The sequence below is a fragment of the Diadema antillarum genome, unplaced genomic scaffold (assembly GCF_040938485.1).
Source record: "Diadema antillarum isolate AM-2024a unplaced genomic scaffold, OU_Dant_1.0 scf00000191, whole genome shotgun sequence".
Classification (NCBI taxonomy): Eukaryota; Metazoa; Echinodermata; class Echinoidea; order Diadematoida; family Diadematidae; genus Diadema; species Diadema antillarum.
The window spans coordinates 1,066,203-1,092,354 of NW_027271080.1; the positions used below are offsets into that span (position 1 = coordinate 1,066,203).

Genomic DNA, 26,152 nt, shown 5'->3' on the forward strand with positions numbered 1-26,152 from the left:
TGTCTGTTAAGCAATCAAACAGAAAAGGCATGCTCACGAGGGTGTATATACAAAAGGGATATTTCTCCTCCCACACGAAGGTGATTTTACATTTTCAGACCTGAAATTCAGTGATCTGGTGCAAACTTTTGGTGCAATACTTGGATTTTTTTCTAGCTCCCCCACCCCCCCCCCCAAAAAAAAACATTTCTGGAAATAATTTGGACTTTTTTTCAGGAAAGTGTTAATAGCAAAATCACGGCATTTAGCTCTTATTCCGCGTGGCCCCCTCCCACTCGACGGAGCTTTTGCGTTTTTAAAATCAAGATAAAGCGATCTGAAGAACACTTTTTGTGAGAAATTCGGATACTGTGATTTTTCCCCCATTTTTCCCCTTTCTTTCTTTTTTTTTTTTTTTTCTTTTTTTTTCACGATCCAAAAGTGTGGGGGGGCTGCAGCCCCCCCGGTTCCGCGGCCCCTGGTGCAGGTGCCAATACAAGATCTTTTGTTGCTTTGGTACTCACATATTGCATGATTCTGATTTTCCGCTCTGTATCGTGATGAGTGACTGGCGCCCTCTCATGTATTTTATAGTTCGCTCATTGTTGCTTCCTTTTTCCTTCCCTCCCCCTCCCCCCCCCCCCCCATTCAAAAGAGGCTGATACAGGAAGGCTTCAAAGCTTGCAACCATGGCGACGTCGCTGTCTCTCTCTGCAAACCAGTCTGCTGCTGCGTCCTCCTCCGTCTCCCTGGAGGCCCACCCATCAGGCCGGCAGGCGGGCATCCTCCCCGTCTCAGCCCAGATGCTGGCAGCCTCCAACGGGGCCCCCTCGGGCCTGGCTCGGCAGGACACCGCCCCCAGCCGTGGTGCCGTGCCGACCTCTGGTGGTGGAGACAATGCCGCTGAGGGGCCCACACAGCAGGTGAATCATCCACTCAAATATTGCCTGCACTCATAAAATGACTCATGCTGTCAATATTGGGTAAAAGAATATGAGATACGTGCACCGTGAACTGTAAATGCCATACAGCTTAAACCTGGAATCATTAAAAAGCTTGTTACTTTAATTTTGTTACAATAATAATTGTGAATTTATATTGTGCAGTTTCTATGATGCATATATACTCAACTGCGCATAACAGTATGATATAATAAAAACAAAACAAAAATAGATTAATAAGAAAGTAACACAATCTAATTCTTAACTGAAGATCATACAACGTAATAAAATTATTATATTAAAGGACTAATAATTACATTATCATAATTCATAAAGGATATCTGGGAACCATACGGAGATGTAATGGTAGTTATTGCAAACTTATTTGCTTGGTAAATGTGATAGCATTTATACCGGGTGTCCCAAAAAAAGCGGAACGGTGGATTTTCAGTACGTTGCGTTCTAAAAATGATATATTTTTTGACATCATTAGAAAGAACATCCTCCGCAGAAGACAATGATTCCAAAATCATTAAATTTGGTTCAGTACTTTTTATTCTACGCTAATTTCTGTAAATGCATGGTTTCCAAGTTTTTGTGACTTTTGAGATAATAATTTGAGTGCAACACGCGATCCATACGGTGATTATTGTGTAAGTTCGGTGATGCATGTCAACAAAAGATACAGATTTCACATTGGGCGCGGGCCAGGAAAAAACAGTGTGTCTGTATCTCTGTGTGTGCGCGCCCAATATGAAAGCGTTATCTTTTGTTGACATGCATCAACGAGCTTACACAATTCACCGTATGGAACGCGTGTTGCACCCAAATTATTATCTCATGGGTCGCAAAAAATTGGAAATGACTGCATTTACAGAAATAAGCATAGAATAAAGAGTACTGAACCAAATCTAATGATTTTGGTATCATAGTCTTCTGCGGAAGATGCTCTTCCTAATGGTGTCAAAAAATATATCACTTTTAGAACGCAAAGTACTGAAAATCCACCGTTCCGCTTTTTTTGGGACACCCGGTATAGTACCCATTTGGGCAAGTGGGAAGTATGTTTGCAAAGCCCTGCCACTTTGTAATCTGAATTAGTTGTGCCTGAAGTTTAATAGATCACTATGTGTCTAAATGCTAGTTTTGAGTGAAGAGTCATAACCTGTCTCCCCTCCCCAAATTTTCCCCTGCAGGATCCCTCTTGCAACATGGCAAATACCAAAGAGAAGACTCCGATGTGCCTGCTGAACGAGCTGGCACGCTTCAACAAGCTGCAGCCCAAGTACGAGCTGACCAACGAGCGGGGGCCGCCCCACGAGAAGATCTTCACCGTCTGCCTGACCCTGGGCACCCAGACCTACGAAGCCTCAGGCCCGAGCATCAAGAAGGCCCAGCACGCCGCTGCGGCCCAGGCTCTGGAAAAATGTGGCTTGCCCCATCCCATCCCCAGAGTGAGTTCTGTTACTGGTTCTAAGACAATGACCTGTATTACTTAGCCACTGCATTTTTTCATGGTAATTTGTACCCTTGATGAAGTTAAGAGGGCACTTGTCAAAAAAAAAAACTTACCAAGTACGTCTTATTCACAAGCAAACTTCTGGCAAACCCGCAGCAGTTACCCTTTCAGTCTTTTGCCGAGCGTGCGATTCCCATTGCATGCAGTGATACACCGACCAACACCAACGGACATACACTCTTCTTACCACATTACACTACCAGCACTAACCGTGGTACTTACGTGTTGAAAAAGCATACAGTTTTGCTGTAGGTTGGTACTGAAAAGGTTGTAAAAAAGTCGTAGTTTTGCCGTTGATTGATAGTAGACGATAATGAGCAAGACCTTTTGTTACTGTAATCCTTCCCCTTGTGCTCGCTCCATACAAATTCAAACAATAGGAACTATAGGCGATTTCCAGCAGAGGGGCAGACTCTGGTGTCCTAATTACCTTTTGTCTTGGTGCATCGACGTGTGCGTAAATTTCTAAAGATGATGGGAATAGGATTCACTATCGGTGTCACCAATTTTGTGGAGCCATGCTTCGCGGTCGCCGATCGGCGGGTTTGTTGAACAGCGCGAAAATCTCGTGTCTTTCGAATGCTGGTAGAACATAATTAATGTCTGTTAACGTCAAGAAAATAAAGTCGATAAGGCGTCGTATGTGATGACAGGTGGGCAGTTACAGCTTCCTTTCAAAACTTAGATATGTTTGCATCAGAAATAGGTTGAGGAATATCCCGATTTTGTAGTAAGATATATTTTCTTTGCGGGAAAATCGGCCACCAAAAAAAAGTCGGATGTTTGCCTTTACTTTTGGAAATGAACAGCGGTAACTATCGGCTCCGTAAGATGCTGAAATAAATGTCAGATGTTTGCTTTTAATTTTGGAAATGAACAACGGTAATATGCGACTCCATATGATACTAAAATAGATGTCAGATGTTTGCTTATACCTTTGGAAACGAATAACGGTCAAGATTCATGCAGCTCCGTACGGTGCTAAAATTAATGTCAGACTTGATTTTGCGTTCGGAAATGAATAAGGATAACATTCGGTTCCAGACGATGCTGAAATAAACGTCGAATGTTTGCTTTGACGTTCGGAAAAGAATAGTAGTAATATTCAACTCCGTACGATGATAAAATAAATGCCGGATGTTTGCTTTTACGTTCGAAAGTATAGATAGCAGTAACATACAGCTCCGGAAGATGATAAAAAAAAAAATGTCGCATGATCCCTTTGACGTTCGGGAATGAATAAAATAATATTCAACTCCGTACGATGATTTAATAAAACATATCGGATGCGCTTTTACTTTCGAAAGTAAATAGCAATAACATTCGACTCCGGAAGATGCTAAAATAAATGTCAGTTGATTGCTATACGTTCGGAAGTGAATAGCAGTAATATTCTGCTCCATACGAGGCTGAAATAACTGTTGGACGTTTGCTTTTACATTTTGAAATGAATAACAGTAACATTTACCTGCGTTCGATGGTAAAATTAATGTTTGATGTTTGCTTTGACGTTCGGAAATGAATAACAATAGTATTCAACTCCGTACGATGATAAAATAAATGCCAGATGTTTGTTTTTACGTTCGAAAGTAAATAGCAATAACATTCAGCTTCGGAAGATGCAAAAATTAATGTCGAATAATTCCTATGACGTTCGGAAATTGTCACAAATGTACACACTAGTAGTTATGTACACATACATGTATGATGTACTGTATGCCTGGCTGTTTTAATGTGTATGTACACAGGTGGACCAGATTAATGGAGAACATTCTACATGGTATAGATATAGTACATACAAGCTGACCAGATCAGTGGAGAATTTTCTAGGTGGTATACAATGTAGCTATACAGTACATGCATGTAACAGGAAATACATTATAGCTCACTCAATCTAGAATGATTTCACCCATTCCAGAAAGTTCTGGGAAGTGCTAACATATTTGGCTGAGTGAGGCACTGTCCCTGTAGCCCAATGTGATTGGTAGTTATTCTTGGCAGTGATGTTTTGTACATAGTTAGGCAGTGAGTCATCCAGGTTTCCTGGAACTTAGACTGACTAGTAGGTTGGAGAGAGTTATAGAATGTGCTAGAAGGAGTGAATAGATAGTATATAAGCTAGAGAAATTCTGCAGTAGGCAGAGTACCCAACACCTCTGCTCTGAGAGTTACGTCACTTCTGGCTCTGAAGCGACTTGTTATAGTCAGTTCTGTGTTACCTGCTGACCTGTTATGTTTGTGGAGATACTTGGCCTGGGAGACATTTTGCCTGCAGAGAATTAATGTGCCTTCATCGGACTCCATATTTTAATGTCAACGGACATTGCTACGGCAAAGCTGTGACGGGCTGGATTCTTAGCTGAACATTATTAAGTGAATCATTATTCAACGCATCAACTGGACGTGGTTGTCAAAACGTTTGGACTCTGCACGTTTCGCTGTGGACATAATATCGTGGATTTTACCCCGGATCTATACCGTGGACTATCGTAACCTGCGCCTCTGGAGTTACGTCGAAGGAATCATTCATCGGTGTATCACGGATCATTCATTTGTGCATCGAACATCATATTTGGACATTTCCAGGGATATTGCGTGTAATGCCTATGTAAGTAATTCCATTACTGACTTATATTTGTTTATCATGATCATTATTGTGCTGATGTGATGCCGATTACCAGTCTGTACCCACAATATCACTGTTAATAAACCGCCTGAACATCAGTTGATTGTTTCTTTTGTGCGATCATTCTCAGAGTGATTTTGGTCGTAACAAAATTGGGGGCTTGTGTCCGAGAAGTGAATTTAAAGCCAAAAGTTAGAATTTGGAACGTTCCAGAACCGAGAATATTGGTACAGATATAATACCGGTTGAGTTGATTGTTCAATTGTATATTGTGTGTAATACATTGTGACGATGTCAATCAGTACAATGGATGTTCAGGCATTTGTTCAGAGGACAGATTTGTCCCTCAAAGATTTGCAAAGGTTACGCAAATGTGATTTGACTGCTATTGCACAGCATTTAAATGTTGATGTTCCACAAGGTGCAAGAAAGGCAGAGATTCTTGACTTAGTAGCTGGTCACATGGAGCTCAAAGACAAAATTGACACTCCAGATCGAGCTCAAATTTCTGATCAGACACGGCTTGAGCTTGCTCGATTGGAACTAGAGAAAGAAAAGATGAGATTAGAAATGGAAAGAGAGAGGGATAGAGAACGAAGAGAAGTGGAGAAAGAAATTGAAATGAAGAAACTTGAGCAACAACTGAAATTGCGTGAGATGGAATTGGCTCATGCACAGACTGTAAGAACTCATGAAAGGGCTCCCTTTGAATTTGATTTGGCCAAGAACATTCGATTGGTGCCAAAATTTGAAGAAAACAGAGTTGATGCATACTTTGTGTCATTTGAGAAGGTGGCTGACAGTTTGAACTGGCCACAGGAATTTTGGCCCATGCTTCTTCAAAGTGTGTTTGTCGGCAAAGCAGCCGACGTGTACTCATCTCTCTCAAAAGAGCAATCACGTGACTATGCTACAGTCAAGAAAGCAGTGTTGAATGCTTATGAGTTGGTGCCAGAGGCGTACAGACATAAGTTCAGAAATTCGTACCGCAAACCAGGCCAGACACATGTTGAGTTTGCTCGTGAAAAAGAAATGATGTTTGATAGGTGGTACAGGTCCCTGAAAGTGGATCAGGACTTTGATAACCTATGTGAGGTTGTTCTCTTGGAAGAATTCAAAAAGAGTGTTGCTTTCAGTGTGAGGTCACATTTGGATGATCACAAAGTGACAAGTTTGCATAAAGCAGCCTTGATGGCTGATGAGTATGAGCTGACCCACAGAAATGACAACAGACCACCTTTCAGGAATTTCTCTAGAATCAAGAGAGACAAAAATCAGTCGAGCAATCCAAAGAATGCTGGTCCTGAAAAAGGCACGAGTTCTGAAACTTCATCGGCACCAAAGCCTCAATTTGACAAAGGGTCCAGTACAAGTGCAAATGTCATCAAATGTTTTCACTGTAACAAGACAGGGCATGTAAAGTCACAGTGTTGGAAGTTGCAAAACAAAACAAAGAAGGACTTGGGATTTGTCATGTCAAAAAGTGTCCTACCCGAAAACAGTGTCCCGTTCAGTGAAACACAGGCCGTTGAAAGTCAATCTCCCAAATTCAAAGATAGGATGAAGCAGGTGGATGAGAGCTATCGTAGCTTTTTGTTTGATGGTGAGGTGACCCCATGTACTTCTGGTGAGGCAGGTAAGCCAGTAGTCATCCTGCGGGATACGGGGGCCTCTCAGTCATTGATGGTGGATGGTGGTATGACTTTTCCACCAGATAGTGCAGTGAATGCAAAAGTCTTGATTCAGACTGTTGATGGCAGTTATATGTCAGTGCCACTGTATAGAGTGGATTTGAAGTGTGACCTCGTTTCTGGTCCTGTGACTGTTGGAGTTGTTCCTGAGTTGCCCATGGCAGGCATTGACTTCCTGTTGGGGAATGACTTGGCTGGGGACAAGGTGGTTGCGTCTCCAGTTGTTTCGGAGAAACCAGTGGTGGTTGCTGAAACTGAGCAGTTGCAGGAGGAGTTTCCTGGGATTTTCCCAGATTGTGTTGTGACTAGGTCTCAGGCTCGTAGAGCTGTTCAAGATGATGCGGATTCTGTTGATGTGGAGGAGAATTCCGGTGTTTGGTTGGCAGAAACCTTTTTCAAGGATTTGAATGATGGGGTTGCTGTATTAGGCTCCGAGGCTAACAGTGATGGGCTGTTTAGCAAGTCTTCCTTGGTTGAAGCACAGCAGGCAGACTCTGAGTTGAAAGGCTTGTCTCAGACGGCGTGTTCTGAGGCTGAGGCTGAAAAGGTCCCTGAGTGCTATTATGTCAAAGATGGCATTTTGATGAGGAAGTGGAGACCTCCCCATAGGCCAGCTGATGAGGATTGGACGGTGGTCCGTCAAGTTGTTGTCCCTCCTAGTTACCGCGGTGAGATCTTGAGGATTGCTCACGAGTTACCAGTTGGCGGCCATTTAGGCGTCAGAAAGACAAAGGATCGGATCATGAGGCATTTCTATTGGCCAGGGTTGAATGTGGATGTGGCTGAGTTTTGTAAGACTTGTCACACATGTCAGGTGGCTGGTAAACCACAGCATTCAGTGAAACCGGCGCCATTGATTCCGATACCTGCGTTTGAAGAACCATTCAGTCGAGTTCTAGTTGACTGTGTTGGACCTTTGCCTAGGACAAGGTCAGGTCACAAGTACCTCTTGACAATTATGGATATGTCTACACGGTTTCCAGAGGCTATCCCCTTGCGAAATATCACTGCCAAGACTGTGGTAGATGCTCTAGTGCAGTTTTTCACTAGGTATGGGTTGCCCAAGGAAGTGCAATCTGACCAAGGGTCAAATTTCATGTCAGGCATATTTCAAGAGGTGATGTATCGTTTGGGTGTGAAGCAGCTGAAGTCGTCAGCTTATCATCCCCAATCCCAAGGTGCGTTGGAGCGCTACCACCAGACCCTAAAGACAATGATCAGGGCATTTTGTGAGGAGTATCCCGAGGATTGGGATAAGGGCATCCCTTTCCTGCTGTTTGCAACGAGGGACTCCCCAAATGAGTCAACGGGTTTCAGCCCATTTGAGTTGGTGTACGGTCATGAAGTTAGGGGCCCACTGAAGCTCATCAAAGAGAAATTCATGACTGAGGATGATGAGGTCCACCTGCTTGACTATGTGTCAAAGTTTCGTGAAAGGCTTTCAAAGGCTTGTGAGGTAGCTAGGGAACACCTGAAAGTGTCACAAGACTCTATGAAGAGAAAGGCAGACAAAAATGCCAAAGCCCGAACTTTCAACCCAGGTGACAAAGTTCTTGTACTGCTGCCCATACAAGGTGAACCACTCAAAGCCAAGTTCAGTGGCCCATACTATGTCAAAAAGAAACTCAATGATGTGAACTATGTGATCAGTACTCCAGACAGACGCAAAGATCAGAGGGTGTGTCATGTAAACATGCTGAAAGAGTACTATGAGAGAAAGGCTGGTCAGGCGGTAGGCGTTGTAACTCAGGTGGTAGAAGAAGAAGTAGATGAAGAGGGAGATCAAGCTCAAGATGAGAATAGAAGTGAGCCCTCTAGTGCCAGGTTGTCTAACTCAGAGATGTTAGGGAAAGTAGATGAGGCACTGAACTACCTACCTGAAAATCAGAGGAAAGATGTGACTAGTCTGTTACATGAGTACAAAGAACTGTGTAAAGACAAACCAGGTTGCACCCCTCTGGCTGTACATGATGTTGATGTAGGAGATGCTGACCCTATCAAGCAAAACCCTTACAGACTAAACCCGAGCAAACTGCAAAAAGTGAGGGAAGAGGTTCAGTACATGCTAGACAATGACATAATAGAACCGAGTAAAAGCAGTTGGAGCTCCCCAATCGTCATGGTGCCCAAACCAGATGGGTCTCAAAGATTCTGTATAGATTACAGAAAGGTGAATGCCGTGACGAAAACAGACTCTTTCCCCATTCCCAGACTAGAAGACTGCATTGACAGGGTCGGAAATTCTGCATATGTCAGTAAAATAGACCTTCTAAAGGGATACTGGCAAGTGCCCTTGACTGACAAAGCCAGAGAGATTTCTGCCTTTGCTACACCAGATGGCTTGTTCCAATGCAAAGTAATGCCATTCGGCATGAAAAATGCTCCAGCCACCTTCCAACGGCTGACAAACCAAATCATTGCCGGACTTGACAATTGTGTAGTATACATTGATGATATCCTAGTGTACAGTGACACGTGGGAGGAGCACATTACACACTTGCGGCAACTTTTTGATCGACTCAGGGAGGCCGGATTGGTGATTAATCTGGCAAAGAGTGAATTTGCAAAGGCCAAAGTGGTGTACCTCGGGCATGTAGTCGGTCAGGGACAAGTATTGCCAAGAGAAGCCAAGGTAGAGGCTATACTAGGCTTTCCCATCCCCGAATCCAAGAAGGAGCTGCTCAGATTTCTGGGCATGGCTGGTTTCTACAGGAAATTTGTACCGAATTTCAGCACTGTAGTCACCCCCCTAACAAACCTGCTGAAGGGCAAGGCAAAGTACACCTGGACTGATGAGTGTCAAAGAGCCTTCGAGAAACTAAAGGCAGTCCTTGCTAATGAGCCTGTTTTGGCAGCTCCTGACTTCGCAAAGCCATTCAAGGTGGCAATAGATGCTAGCGATGTAGGAGTGGGAGCGGTTTTGCTCCAAGAAGATGAAGAAGGCACTGAACGACCAGTTAGCTACTTCTCCAAAAAATTGAACACATACCAGAAGAAGTACTCCACAATTGAGAAGGAGGCTCTCAGTCTCATCCTTGCCCTCCAGCAATACGAAGTGTACTTGACAAATAGCAAAGGGGAGATCACGGTCTATACTGACCACAACCCCTTGGTCTTTTTAGACCGGTTCAAAATGAAGAACAACAGGTTGTTCAGATGGAGCATGATGACGCAGCCATATGCACTCAAAATCAAACATGTGGCAGGCAAAAACAATGTAATTGCCGACGCTCTGTCAAGAGTGTAACTTGAAGAGAGTATCAAAGGTGAAAAGTTTTCACCGCATATCATTTCCAGTGTATGTCTTAAGCATATTCATTAATGTGTGCAAAACAGTTTGATATGATTGTATAAGCTCCGAGAATCCAAGCAATATCATTGTAAATAGTATCCATGAAAAGAGAACATGGAATTAATATAGCTATCCAAAAGGCATGTGATAGTATGTGATTATTGTTGCTTGACTTGGACTTTACCTCACATTCGTTGCAAATAACAATGAGAAATTGTGAAGGTAAAAGAAACCCTTGCTATAGCAAGGCTTTCTTTTTCCCATGGGGGATGGTGTCACAAATGTACACACTAGTAGTTATGTACACATACATGTATGATGTACTGTATGCCTGGCTGTTTTAATGTGTATGTACACAGGTGGACCAGATTAATGGAGAACATTCTACATGGTATAGATATAGTACATACAAGCTGACCAGATCAGTGGAGAATTTTCTAGGTGGTATACAATGTAGCTATACAGTACATGCATGTAACAGGAAATACATTATAGCTCACTCAATCTAGAATGATTTCACCCATTCCAGAAAGTTCTGGGAAGTGCTAACATATTTGGCTGAGTGAGGCACTGTCCCTGTAGCCCAATGTGATTGGTAGTTATTCTTGGCAGTGATGTTTTGTACATAGTTAGGCAGTGAGTCATCCAGGTTTCCTGGAACTTAGACTGACTAGTAGGTTGGAGAGAGTTATAGAATGTGCTAGAAGGAGTGAATAGATAGTATATAAGCTAGAGAAATTCTGCAGTAGGCAGAGTACCCAACACCTCTGCTCTGAGAGTTACGTCACTTCTGGCTCTGAAGCGACTTGTTATAGTCAGTTCTGTGTTACCTGCTGACCTGTTATGTTTGTGGAGATACTTGGCCTGGGAGACATTTTGCCTGCAGAGAATTAATGTGCCTTCATCGGACTCCATATTTTAATGTCAACGGACATTGCTACGGCAAAGCTGTGACGGGCTGGATTCTTAGCTGAACATTATTAAGTGAATCATTATTCAACGCATCAACTGGACGTGGTTGTCAAAACGTTTGGACTCTGCACGTTTCGCTGTGGACATAATATCGTGGATTTTACCCCGGATCTATACCGTGGACTATCGTAACCTGCGCCTCTGGAGTTACGTCGAAGGAATCATTCATCGGTGTATCACGGATCATTCATTTGTGCATCGAACATCATATTTGGACATTTCCAGGGATATTGCGTGTAATGCCTATGTAAGTAATTCCATTACTGACTTATATTTGTTTATCATGATCATTATTGTGCTGATGTGATGCCGATTACCAGTCTGTACCCACAATATCACTGTTAATAAACCGCCTGAACATCAGTTGATTGTTTCTTTTGTGCGATCATTCTCAGAGTGATTTTGGTCGTAACAAAATGAATAACCATAATATTCAACTCCGTACGATGATTAGATAAATATCGGATATTTTCTTTTAATATCCTTTCGCAAGTAAATAGCAATAATATTCGGCTCCGGAAGATGCCAAAATAAACGTCAGATGATTGATTTTACGTTTGGAAGTGAACAGCAGTAACATTCTGCTCCATATTCATGATGCTAAAATGTCAGATATTTGCTCTTATAATATACATTTCGAAATGTAACATTCAGTAACATTCAGCTGCGTTTTATGGCCAAGTTAATGTCTGATGTCTGCCCTTACGTTCAAAATGAAAAACAGTAACATTCGGTTCTGTACGATAATAATTGTCAGATTATTCATTTCACTTTCGGAAGTGGACAGCAATAACATTCGGCTCCTTGAGATAATAAAATAAATGTCGGATATTTGCTTTTAAATTTGGAAATGAATAACGGTAATATTTTGCTCCGTACGATGCTAACATAAATAACAGATTGTTGTTTTTACATTTGAAAATTATTGATGGTATCAATCGGCTCAGTTAAATGCTAAAATGAATAGCGGATGTTTTCTTTCACGTTCGGAAATGAATAAGGATAGCATTCCGCTCCGTAAGATGCTAAAATGAATGTCGGTTAATACATTTGAAAATGAGTAACGGTAACATTCGGCTCCGTTAGGTGTTAAAATACAAATGTTGGATGGTTGCTTTTACAATCAGAAATGAATAACAGTAACTTTCGGCTCTTTACAATGCTAAATCAAATGTCTGATGTTTAAAAACGTCTGCAAATGCTCCCACTTTCTCATTTCAAACGTAAGTTTTGACCACCTAAATATAGGCACAATTTTTATAATGATCAATAAGCCTATACTTGCTAAATCTTACAACTCAGAATATCGGTAAGATGATTGAATTTTCTATTCATTTATTTTAGACATGGGTACCTGTATCACTTCAGTAATACTTAATATGCATTTGTCTGTGTTAAGTGGGACCGATTTCGGTTTTTTTATTTATTTATTTTCTTTTTTCGTGCCACAAGAATTTTCTTTCGGGCCACCCGTAAGATAAAAATCAATGATTTTTGTGACGAAAGTTGGATAACGAAATTGTCACTGCATGCGTGTTTAGAATGAGATTAGAAAATGCCATCATTACTAGACTTTGACCATAATCGTCTAAAATGGATATCAAAAGACAAAAGATGCCCTACATTTTTCCCCCTCCGTTCGGCCTATTCAAAATATGAACATATACACTGACAAAAAGATGTGATGTTTGAGTTTTCTGCAAAAACGTGTGACTGAAACTATTGAATCGTTTTACTAGATTGAAAACAGTTTTATGAAATAAAAACAACGTTTTTATGTCTCTTTCCACCACTCTTACATATGTTTTTGATTCAAAAGTGACAAAAAAAAAGGTTCGCATGCCACCGATGTCCGTTTTTACCTTTACGATTTTACTTTACGATTTACAAGCTATCGCAGCCATCAGGCATTATGCCATATACGTTGCGTCTTGCATGAACTTCAAATGGTTGGATATCTGTTCCTGATGCCCTTCCTCCTAGCTATAGGTATAATATTGTTAAGTATACCATCATCAACTATTTTTGAACTTTCTAACAACGACTTCATTCACTCATTGTTTGTGGCACTTTTCTGACAATGGCCACCGTGGTTCGAATTGAGTGTTGTTGCGTCGGACAGACTGGAAAGCGGCCCATTGTCGTACGTGTTGTCTCTCCGTATAAAGGTCATCTTTCTTTCAGCGGTCAAACCTTTCATCCCATCGAACGGTCCTGACCTGAACCCTAATCTTGCCGGTGCTCATACGCACATAGAGGAGAAAAAATTCTTTTGTCCTTAATTCGTGCCGATTTCTTTGGTGATGATGAGCCAAACACGAGCCAGGCCTGTAGGCCTAATAGGCCCTATTATAATAAAGACAGCAAGCAATTACGATGTCTGTAGCATACATCCGCTCTTTCTTGCCATTCTTAAGTTTGAATTCTTTTGTTTAGTTCAATTGCCCAAGCTAGTGACTCATGCTAAGGAGATTTAAACTTTGATGGTTACTCATCTTCTCCTTTATCTGCATGTTTTCAAACTCTTGAAATTATAAGCATATCATAATAAGGTGAAACATGGCTGTACCATTCCTCTATCGTGACACTACACGTGGGGAAAGAAACTCAGCTTTTAATTTTTGTTCACAGAAAGCATTTTATTTATTTATTTTTTGGTTTGTTTCAGAGACGTTTTATCCTACGTACTGAAATCTGTCTGGGGAAATAGGGCCTAGCCGTTATCGCGCTGTTGCGTATATGCGTGAAATGTTCGCAAACACGTGCTTCCACTTTTCACCGCGCCACGTGTTGGCTTCGTTGCCAATATTGCGACGGACGCTACTTCATTTTTCGTATGCGTTCGACAAGGAAGGAAATCAAGTCCTCTGCCGAAATCGTAAATAGCGATGGTCTACTTGAATAGTGTTGTGATTAATACTGCAAGGTTGCAAGTTCGAATTTCTTTCAGTTTTCAGAAGTAATATACATTTTGTTTTTGTTTTGTTGTTGTTTTTCTGAGCATAAGATTACAAGAGAGTTGCATTGCCACGATCATGCCGTGTAAAGTAGTTGGCAGAATTCACCTATCTGCCGCAGAGCCGCTGCCTACCACCCGAAACATTCAGCATGTTTCCACAGAGAATCCGATTTGGTTTGCTTGCGCGCCATGCCTTGTGTATTTAGCACAACAGCAGCGTCGCTAAGCTACATTTGCCTTAGAAGCATACGGCCACGTTCGTTGGTCATGTGGAATGTAGTTGCATGCTAGTCTTTTTGCAGGGGTAGATTGATATGATTATGTGTGATGAATTATTGACTACCGGTATTCGCTGGTTTATGTTACAAACGTAAAAGAAAAGAGAATATAATAATTTCGTATTGCAATGCCCGAGGCCTTTGACTCGAGACTAGCTGGGAAGACTGTTCATTCCTCTGCTGTTTCCCAGGCTGTTTTGTCAAGGAATGATAATTATGCGCGCGTGTTCTTCTGTTTGAACGCCCCCCCCCCCCCCTCGTGTTCGTAAGAAATGTCCAGTACACCTGTATCTTTTTTTTTTCTCTGCTTGCCTAATGAATGTATTAATTGTGAGTACTTCACATCGAACCTCGGTGTTATTCTTGCGCGCTTCGTCCTCGTCTGTACCAGTATAAGGGCCTTTACAAAAAAAAAAAGGGGGGGTGGTAGTTGTCGAACCTTCAAAAATACGATTAGCATTATCGACCTACAAATAGGGCATATAGAAATGAGTACAACTTTCTTGAAATTACTGCAGCAAAATGGAAAAAAATTACAAATATGAACACAGAACACTCGTATCAACGATTTTACTTTGAAGTGGACAGGAAAAAGATTAAACGCAATAAAGAAAGAAATCAATGATGATGATGATGATGACGATGATGATGATCAACAGCATTTGTATGGCGCCATATATCTTTTATAGAAACATTCAAACGCGCAGACTCCTTAGCAATTGAATGCCTGGTTAAAAAAAAAAAAAAAAAAAAATCAGAGGCTTTGAGGTGATCCAGTTAGTCAATTTCACGTAGAAAAGATGGGAGGGAGTTCCATATCACACATAGGCGAGGAGCACTAGAGGAAAATGCCCGGTCTCACCAATATATACTCCGTTGTTTGTTCATACAGTTTTCTCAATATTTTAGATCAATTTAGTTATGTATAAGCATTTTGTTTTTTGTTGTATTTAATTTGTTCTGATAAGTTATCGTATTTGATTATTTTATGGTTGTATTATACGGTATACTGTTCATGCTGGTTATGTAACAGCGCCATGAGCATCATTCTTGATGGACTTCAGTGCATTGTAAGAGGCCACTATTATTTTTTTTTAATCATTAGTATTATTATCATTACTGTAAAAAAACACTGTAAAACAAAAGTCGAGTGATTTGATTTTCATTCATTTTTCAACAATAGGTCAGTTTGGCCGATTTCTGTTCGCGCATTCCCGTAGGCTTGTATTATGTAGGCCTACAGCTCATCTTTTTGAAGCAAGGGATGGCAAAAAGATGTTTCATCGTACGGAGTAGGCCTATATAGGCCTTCTAGTATACAATGTACACTGTATCTCACTTGGCGGTGACTGTTTACAAACGTATAACTAATTTAAGGTTTAGTCAAGGTTCGTAAACAGTTGCAATTCGAAATTGTATATACGCAAACGATTTTCATCGTCTTAGACAGTGTTTTCTTTTCGTCTTGCTGCAAAGACGTTTGGTCATATAGGTCTACAATATTTCTTGGCGACATGCACGACAATGCAAGCCATATATCTTAGAATTTGATTGCAACTGTTTTCGAATCCTGCAGACGAAAGTTTAAATTCACAATGTTCGCAAACGTTCGCAGCTCAGTGAGAGACTCTTGAGACTAGCCCAGCTTGGATAAGTGTATTCGATAATCCCCGTAAGGAAATGTGTGCAGCTTCAGTGGCGGATCCAGGCGGAGGCACACCGGGTGCCCCCTCCCCCTTATTTTGGTTTAAAAAAAGAAAAATGGAGTTGGCGCGTTCGTCCCCCGACACATTCTAATTTTGTAAAGGCGTCCCTCTTTGCGGAATTCCTGGATCCGCCCCTGAGCTTTATCACTCATCTCTGCATGAGGTGAGTATTAACTCATTAACCAATTCTCCGTTTAATGAGTTCACAACAGCAGAATATGTCGACGAATGATATACCACCGTGCATACGCTTCGATGCACATGCCGACAGGTATAATCTTTGTTCATCTCTACATCTTCCCTGAGAACAAAAGGAGAACAGTTTCCTTTCATGGTAGAGCCGTGTGGCTTACACCGACAAGGGAAGGTGGCCCGAGAAGAAGAAACAACTCTCCTTTGAAGTCATGCTCGACACCGTAGAACGTTACGCGTTCAACACTAATTCGTGTAGCCATGTGCTTTGACAAGAGAGAGTGCATCATGCGGTAAGCAGGTCTTGAATTGGAGTAGAGAATCAAAATGCCGTATAACTGTCGATTTTGACGCCAAAGAGTTTAAAAAAACACGCTAGAACATGCTTCGGCGGAGCACTTTCTTTGAAAAATCACAACATTACAGATATGATAAACAATCAAAAATTACATGTAAGCAAAAAGTTTGCATCATGGATAAATATAAATGTCTAAAAATATCTAGTTTTAATGGCATTTCGAAGAAACTAGAAATACATGTTTATGAATTCCAAATCGAGCATTTCATTTAAGATTTTCCGGTAAAATATAGCTTGTAATTCAATGAAATTCGAAGCGCGTTTTTCGTCTGACAGAGTGGTGTCGGGCATGACTTCATGAACGTAGCCTATGAATGTTGGACATCTTATATGGTATAAAAATGCATTGAATATGCATTGTGTTTGTCCGAATTACGAAGAGTTGCCACTCCGTCTACACCCCCAGCTGCACAGACCAAAGAGGACACACAGCTCTAAAATTTTCTCACAGAGATGATAGTGTTTTCCTATAAAATTTGAAAAAAAAATCCATTATAACGAACCCCTCCTTTATGATAGTAATTTATGTAAGCTTTTCCGACTATGATCGATTCATCGACGACATTAATTGTTTATGAAAATATTTGACATTATACTTTGATGAATAATATTCTGAAAACTGACTTCATGACACAGGAGACAGCAAAATGTTCTCGAAATCCAGTTGGATCTAAACTTGAAGGGGATATAGAGATGAAATGACAATGTATGCAGGCAAACATGAATTAAAAACGCATTCATTCATTTTCCACTGGACCCTTATAGATTGTGCCCGACAAGATACACATTTTTGAACTGATGATTAAAATCGTAGACTGTTTGCCCCTCGCGCTATACGACTGGTAGAAATCATATCTTGCACGCGTGTCTCTTAAAATAGTCGACATATTCCAAACTCGTCCATTATAGTCATGGAGCTGTTTTTAAAAAAAAGCTGAAGAAAAAATGATGTATATTAAACAGTTTACTCGCGTAGTTGACATTAGTCACTGATAAGGGGATAACCGCATCAGGTATAGAAGTCGCATATAAGATCTCGAGAAAAAAAAGAGAAAAAAAGGGAGAAAGTAAGTGTCAAAGATGTCTCAGGGGAATCATTCTGCTAATCGTGGATTGTATAAGAAAACGTGGAAATAACCGCGGGACAATCGGTGGCTGCTTTTACATTTCGATTGAATCTATAATTAATGTAGTGTGTGTAAAAAATTTTATGGTGTGCATGAATTACAATTCTCTGAAGAGCTCATGTTTAAGCGTGTGACGTTCACTCCTGTTGCAACGGAGAGGGTTATATAACGATATTTTGCGATAACTAAGTAAGTCATAATTAAAGTTGCCAAATTTGTCGACATTAAAAACAATTGTGTGAAATTATTACGAACACTTTTGTAAGAACACGGTTACAGCAAAATTCTTGTTGAAACAAAGTCATTTCCGAGCGTCATTGGCAAAGAACAAAAGAAACATGCTCCGTTGCAATGAGATGCCACTCCTCGCTTTCCTACATTACAAGAAGAAATTCACGGAGACTGCATGAGCGAACGCTGGTTATTTATATTCGTTCACTTTTCCCCGTGGATAACTTGCATTGTATTAATCGAAAGTGAATATTAGGGATCGTTATCACGAACATTATCTTATGGCGTTTGTCCAAAGGTTCGTCGTTCGTATACGGTTCATCACTGCGAAAATGAAATCAGGTTTTTTAATCCGAAAATTATAAGAATCTTCGTTATTCCAAAGATTCGCCGATAGGAATATGAATTAAGATTCGTGAATCCAAACGTGAAAAAAAAAAAAGAAAGGAGTACACAGACACAATTTGGGAATTACAAATCTAAATCATTGTCTTCGTTTCGCAAAGTTACGCCTTGCAGAACCTCATTTCATTTTCGGATTAACCAAGCTTTTGAATTACGAATCCTGGGAATATCGAATCTTCGGAACGGTCCTCCGAAATAAGTCGGGAATAATGAACGTTCGTAAACGTTCGTAATCGACGAACTTTGGAATAACGAATCAGGCCTATAAAGACATTCCTAACCATCACTTCACCTTTTTATATTTTTTTTTCAAACTAAGCATGAAAGTACAAACTATACTCTGTTTGAAATCTGTTTCAAATTGCCTTTTCATCCAGTGCAGCGTATTTGATATGACCAAAAATTACTAAGCATTGAATTACGCATCATACGTATCGTTGCCGTCTTTTTTTTTCTTCATAACATACTCAGAACTGTATTCGTTCGATAAGACGAAATGTAGTTATACTTTTTCTATGAAATTGCCGATCCCTAGGACTTCGATTATTTATAACTGGAATGCAGTGTATACAAAATAGGCACGGTCAGACTGGCAAAAGATCGAGAAGTTTAACATCGCGATCTTTATAAGATCTCGAAGTTTTGCCCGTCTGATGTTTCCCTGGGTGAGATTCGACCAACGCTGAATTCTCACGTGACTACTAGTACCCCCGTTTTATGGATGCACAACGAGCGTTGTTGCCTTGACACACGAAGAGGAAAAATGGACTGTCACACGTGCGCACCGTGTGTATACGACGGACCATCGATTACGGTACATGTAATTTATCAGGTGCTTCAGCGCTATGAATGTATGCAGTCTGTACTTCGATCGACTGTACACGGTTGCGGTATACTAATACAATTAACAGTTGTACCAGCTCGTTTAGCTGACCAGATGAGCTCGAACTGTAGGTATACGACCGCAAAAAGAAATCTATTCTTCTCCGTCAGATTTGCTCGAACTTGGCCCCATTTCGTACTCGTTTGAGGCGCGGCCACGATCAGTAAAAAGCTGAGAGCTATTCCCCTGTACTAGCTAGCCGCAATAACGAAGCCACATTGTGTGCGCGAATGGATTTTACCTGCCGATGCATTGATGGCTAGAACAATACTAGTAGTCCAGAGAATCATTTAAGCCGATAATTAAGTCATGAAATAGTAGTTGGCTGTTCGTAGAAAAGTCGTAGTTTTGAGGGAACTGCCCTTGAGGAAAATAGAAGTGGTATCAAAAGACGGATTATCGCCGTGAATAGCTAGTGGTCTATTGTCCGATTTTCACGCTGCATAACAAAAGACGGCGTTCTCGGTCGCGAGAGCGGAGATGCGGAAGTCGTCTTTTGTGATGTGGCAAAACTACGACTTTCGTACGACTAAATCCTCACTAATCCACCCCTGATCTACAACCACTTAACAATTTATCTACGCCTCTTTCACTTCTTAACAACGACGCATTCAACACTAAGGCACGAACACAAAGAACCACGGCAAAACTACGACTTTCTTACTACTTTTTCAGTAGCAATCTACAGCAAAACTGTGTGCCTTTTCAACACGTAAGTACCACGGTTAGTGCTGGTAGTGTTATGACACATGCAGGCACAGTTGACTTTTCTTGCATTTGCCACTGTAGTGTAGCTTAACCCGTTGAGGGCGGTTTGATTTCGCTACAAGACACATTTTCCATGGACACCTGCCCGAGTATACTCGGGACTCGTCTTCAACGGGTTAATCTAGATTCTAGTCCGCAGTACATCTGAAAGAAAAACTCCACCCTCTTGAGTATAACAAGTTTTATGCAGTAGACAAGCTCTGCTGACAATTTCCTGCTTGTTGAATACCATGTAAACGTACTTGAATCTCCCGTTCAAAAAAAACAGCACGTTTTTAATACAGGTAGAATGTGTTCCATGTGTTTTGTTCATTGATGGGTGAACTGTAATTTCTTTGACTTATTTTGATATTGATATTTTAGATTTGGAAATGAAATGCAATCTAGGGATATATTTGACCAGAATACTTCTCACATTGTCTCATAAAGGCTTTTCCTGCTGCTGCAGCAGTAGATCATAGGTAGTAAATAGAGAGAGATACTGTATACGCCGAATATTTCGCGAGGTTTTTATTTTCGTGAATTTCGCAAGTCGGGTGCTATTCGCGAAATTAAAGACATGCGAAAATATTAACTCTGATCCCGATGTGAATGTGACGTACGCACGTACATTTGTCCGTTCAGTACAGGACTCCTCGATCGCGAATTTAACAACTCGCGAAATCGTCGAGAGTTCCCGATTTGCGAAAATTAATAGACTCGCGAAATATATGGCGTATACAGTAGTATTAGAGTTGAAGGAAAAAGAAATGCTTGCATTGTCTCTCATCTTTTATTTATCTGCAAGCAGAACAATCCCCCCAAATTCAAGAGAAGGAACATGAGCCCCAATGCCGACGCTATGACTCCCACCGTTAAGCTCAACAGCCTGGCCATGAAGACGGGCAAACACGTGCACTACATCCCCCTCAACCCCTTGCCCCCTCATCCCTACTATGGTGGCTACCGGGGGCCCCGCAACCAGCACCACAGGATGCCACACCCAAACCAAGGCATGCCCCGCATGGCGCCGGGGTTACTCCCTCCGTCCCAGCAGAATCAAGGGCCCCACCCCCTTCCGGAGCCAGGGCCATCGTTCCATCCCCCGGGCCCACCTGCCATGGCCCCACCACCCATGCAGCAGCCACAACAGCAGCATGGTAAGAGATTAGATCACTAAATCATTCATTCGTTCATTCATTTATTCATTCATTCGTTCATTCATTCATTCATTCATTCATTATCATCCATTTATCCATTCATTCCGTCGTTTTCATTCATTGGTTTAGTCATGTTAAGAATCAAACTGGTAGAATAAAAGTTCATTCATCTGTCAGTCATTTATTTGGATGTTCATTCAGTCACCCATCCATCCATCCATCCAACCAACTATTCAAAATGTCATTCTCTTATTTGATTTTTCATTTATGGTTACACTTAAACTGCTGAAATACGAGTTTGATACTCTGAACTTCATTGATCAGTAAGAGAATCAGAGAATCATTTTACAAGAAAACAGTGAAACGAACCTGAAGAATATGTATCATTAGAAGAGGGGAAAATATGAAAAATATCTGAATGCTATGAGTTACTTTCCCCGTTAGATTGAGTATGATAGGCAGTCATGAACAAAAAAATGATCCTCTTGTGTGAAAGCAAAAAATTGTAATGATATCTATGTCACTGGTTTAAAACATAGGTCAGGGGTCAGCTAATGCCACACAGCCTAGGGGCTTATCTGCCCAGGGGCAGGGTGGAATGAAGGAACAGGGGCAGGTTCAGACACAGCCACCACAGTCAACTCCTCAACAAGCCCCGCAACAACCTCCGCAACAGCCACCACCACAACAGCAGCAGCAGGGCGGGGCCCCACCTGTCCAGCCACCCAGCCCCAGTGGACTGCCGCAGCAGCCACAGCAACCACAACAATCGCAGCAGCAGCACCACCAAGTCCCTCCCCACCACCAGCACCAACAAGGTGGCCACCCCTACGCCAACCACCACCACCGGCCCTACTTCCCCAGGTACGCGAGGCAGTCTTCTGAAAGTAGTGTAACAAGCAAAGAGCTACAGTGGAAGATGGACATTAGTATACAAATAGTGAATGGTCACGAGTGTGATGGTACAAAATTTCGCACGAGGTGAAAGATAGAGGCGCTTTATTCAACAAGGTGAAGCCGAGTTGAATAGTGTGCCTCATCTTTCACCGAGTGCGAAATCTTATTCCATTGCACGAGTAAAGACCATACACTATTTGTTTTATACAACACCTCGAACATCAACAGATTTGGTCCCCACAGATTCTTGAATTTAGCACAGAAATGGCAACCATTTTCCGTGAATGACAAATGAGTAGCCGCACAGTCGCAGTCACCGTGTACGTATGCGAAACAAAGTTGTTTACAAAAATGAGTGACAAAAGTACGCACTTTTATGCGCGCTTGTAATTGTTGAGTGCGCGTGGCAAATGTTTGTTTATTGTGACATCAGAGCCATGCAATGGAACAAAAACTTCCAGTCAATCTTGAGTTTAACATGGGAGTCGATGGAAATGGGTGACGTCAGCCATGTGCTATCCATTTTTGCTCAAACAAAATTGCACGGCTGACAGCCAGAACGTGCGGTGGAACTTTTCACTAGATGTCACGTGATGGGCAATCGACCAATCAGATAGCTACATTCTAAATAGGTGTTGTATAAAGATCTGTGATGACCTGCTCATCAGTGATAGTAGCTTTTAGTAACAAAACACCATCTCGGGGCCATATGACTGATATAGGAGTCTGCTGTGCCCAGTGTTGGCCACTTTTTAACTGGAGTCAATTTTTTTGTCTTCAGACATTTCATGTCTTGATGGCCTATTGACATTTGTTTTTCTCCTTATGAATGTTATACCATAGGTAGTGGAGTAACTGAAGACATTCCTGTCATTTTGTGTGATTGTTAGCTTCCTTTATGGTTAGGAAGACATTTCAAGCAACACATAAGACATTTGTTTTCAGACATCGAGCTGCGACTTCCATTCCAGTGAATTCCCTTTGTTTAAAATATTTGTTTGTCCGAGTGTTCACTCCCACTTGAATAGATCCCTATGAATGACGTTCAGCAAATGTAATGTTCCCCTCATGATTGCAGTGCTACTGCTTAACCACTGAATCTGAATCTTAGGGTGATGCAACAACTGTCAAATTGTCTTACTGTTTATTACCTCCGCCAAGGGACGAGGTTATGTTTTCGTTACCATTGGTTTGTTTGTTTGTTAGTTAGTTAAGGTTAGTTTGTCTGTGTGCAAAATAACTCAAAATGTAGTTAACGGATTGGGATGAAACTTGCAGGAAAGGTTGAGAATGACACAAGTAACAAACGATTAACTTTTGGTAGTGATCCAAGAATTTTTGGGGAATTTATGAAGGATTTTTGATATTTTGGCAGGTAGGGTCAATGAACTTGGGAGTTCAGGCTGCGCGTATTTGAGGTTTGCCTGCGCACACTCAAGTGCCTGCTCTAGTTTCTGCTGGGGTGAGGTGCGCCGTGCAGCTGAGGGTTTATGACGTAACAAAGGCTTCTATAATGGGAAATCAGGCAACTTTCAGCACACAATGCTATAAGTACATATGGGTGGAAATCACTGATATCTCTGTGGAAGAACAAGATCAGTGGTGAAAATGATTTGCATGCTTAGCGGAGGTCTGCGCTCTCAGAATGCTTCTCTAGTTTATTCCGAATTACTGAACTACTCAAAGAAAGAACATGAATAGTTTCTTATTGTATCATGCACGCTGTATTAAATAATGCAATTTACTGTTACAGATACCCGCGGCCATTCACCCACTTTGTCAAAGTCACTGTTGGCGACCGTGAGTTTGTCGGTGAAGGAAAGACCCAGAAAGCGGCCCGCCAAAATGCCGCCTTCAAGGCGCTGGGCTCCCTCGAGAATGAGCCCTCGTTGGTCAAGATCGACCAGGCCACCACGACCAACGTCCCCATCGATGGCAATGGGGACGCGTCCAGCGGGGACGAGAACAACGTGAAGTCAGACATCAGTCTGGTCTACGAAGCGGCCAATATCCACGACCTGAATGTCGTCTTCAAGGTATAGCAAAATTAGAAATATCCGATGCACATGCCCTACAAGATTACATCTAAAAGTTAAATTGACTTTGCGATGTAGCTTCATAAATGGAGATACACAGTGCATCTGAGCTACGGAATAATTACTGAATGCACCAAATATTTTGAATATTTCTGATATTGTTGCTGTCTGGACAAACCCAAGAAATTCAAAATTCAACAGAGTTCCCCCAACATGTGTGTTCTCAGGCATACTTTAAATCAGCCTTTTGTGAAAGTTAGTGGGATTTGTAAAGCATTGTCACATTATGATCTGCTCCAATTGACCTTTTGTGTCTATACATGCTCCATACCTCCTAAACCCATTTCTTTTCCTCCCCTTTTCCCCATCCCAACCCATTTCTTATCATCCCCCTACCCTCTCAAACCCATTTCCTTTCCTCCCACCTCCTCACCCATTTCCTCACCCTCCCCCGCCCTCCAGGTGCTGGAGGAGAGTGGTCAGCCCCACCTCAAGATCTTCAAAATCCAGTGCTGCGTCGGCGACTTTCTCACCGAGGCCGAGGGGTCGTCCAAGAAGGCGGCCAAGCGCCGGGCCGCCGAGCTCATGATACCCAAGCTGAAGGCGCTCCCCGCGGTGCCGACCAAGGTGCCAGTGCGCCACCGCATGCACCCCCAGTGGGCCGGCCAGAACAAGAAGAAGAAGCCCAAGTCCCTGCAGAAAACTCCCCCACAGGATCCCAACTTTGGGGCCCCAGGACTCCACCCAGTCAGCAGACTGGTCCAGATTCTCCAGGTATTCATTTAACCAAGTCATATACAAGTGAATAGTAAGACATGTCAACAGGTTTAAGAAGATCGTGAGGTAGCCAGGGGGTTGTGTGAAAGGTACATTGTAAGAGTTCAAAGATCGAAGTTCAGCATGTGTTCCCAGATTCTAGTAAAAATTGGGAAACTTTAAGAAGAAAATTTCTTGAATCAATCCTCGTGTTCACAATAGGTCCCACCTTGTGGGGACAGTGAAGAGAGGTCTTTTTTTAGCTCACCTGAGCCGAAGGCTCAAGTGAGCTATTGCGATCGTTCTTCGTCCGTCGTGCGTCGTCCGTCGTGCGTCGTGCGTCGGGGGGGGGGGGGGGGGGGGGGGGGGCATCCCCCCAAATTAAGGAATTTGGACCCTAATTGTACATTTTCATCTTCTACTTGAGAATGCCTGTTATGGTAGAGCTGCGTGTAATTTAGATTAGTGACTGCGTGAAGGTGAACTTGCGATACTCAGGTGAGCGCTAGACCCGCGGGTCTCTTGTTTTTGTGCCTCCGCCACGAAGTGGTGCCGGAGGCATTATGTTTACGGGTTGTCCGTCCGTCCGTCCGTCCGTCCTTCCATCCGTCCGTCCTTCCGTCCGTCCGTAATGAATTTTGTGGACAGGGTAACTATCAAAACCTTTTGAGGTATCCTAATGAAACTTGGCATGTATGTGTATTAGGGGGTAAAGTTGTGCCTATCAACTTTTGGGTGCACATGCTGAAGGTCAAAGGTCGAAAGGTCAAGGTCAAATGCTTAAAATTTCACTATTTCCCCCATATCTATGCAGTGCCTAAAGATATTTTCTTGAAACTTAGTGTATACATGTATTACTCAATTAAGATTCTCTGGTAAAAGTTTGGGGTCATGAGGTCAAAAGGTCAAAGGTCAAAAGGTCAAGTAAAATGTTAAAATTTCACTTTTTTCTCTCTATCTTGGAAATTGTTCAAGGTATCTTTATGGAACAAAGTATATGTGACCCGCTACAACAAAATGGTCCTAAAGTCGCGCACGGTCGAAGCCGTGAAAATCAAGTTTGAAGTTAGAGCATCAAAATTGGTCAAAACTTATGATTTTCCGAATTTGACATATTATTAGAGTCTGACATGTCTTCTATCATCTGTCGAAATTTTGAAGCAAAATGATGAAAGGAAAGACCAAAAAATAGCGTTTTTCTGGGCCATGTTTTTTTGGCGTTTCAACAAAGCAGAAACTGGTTCGAACATTTGGATTGAGCGCCACACATAGGCTCCGCCCCTAACAACGACCAGAGTGATCTCATTGGTCAGTTTGCTGCTTGCCGCTAACCGAAGCGTGAAGCTCGCACACTGCCCAGTCGACTGGTGCGTGCGGGCGGGTTGCGCTATGCCTAG

General features: G+C 42.0%; 1 protein-coding gene across 1 annotated transcript; it reads left to right on the forward strand.

The window, feature by feature from the left end:
* Window positions 1-668: 668 nt before the first annotated feature.
* LOC139723441 (double-stranded RNA-binding protein Staufen homolog 2-like) lies at window positions 669-24,785 on the forward strand. The gene is made up of 6 exons (XM_071634685.1): window positions 669-902; window positions 2,117-2,374; window positions 20,718-21,066; window positions 21,606-21,930; window positions 23,717-23,999; window positions 24,462-24,785. The coding sequence occupies exons 1-6, from the start codon at window positions 669-671 to the stop codon at window positions 24,783-24,785; spliced, it is 1,773 nt and encodes a 590-aa protein (XP_071490786.1).
* The last annotated feature ends 1,367 nt before the right edge of the window (window positions 24,786-26,152 follow it).

Coding starts and splice junctions, on each gene's coding strand:
- LOC139723441 (XM_071634685.1), top strand. CDS start 669: ATGGCGACGTCGCTGTCTCTCTCTGCAAACCAGTCTGCTGCTGCGTCC. Junction 21,931..23,716: donor CACCGGCCCTACTTCCCCAG/GTACGCGAGGCA, acceptor TTACTGTTACAG/ATACCCGCGGCCATTCACCC. Junction 24,000..24,461: donor ACCTGAATGTCGTCTTCAAG/GTATAGCAAAAT, acceptor CCCGCCCTCCAG/GTGCTGGAGGAGAGTGGTCA.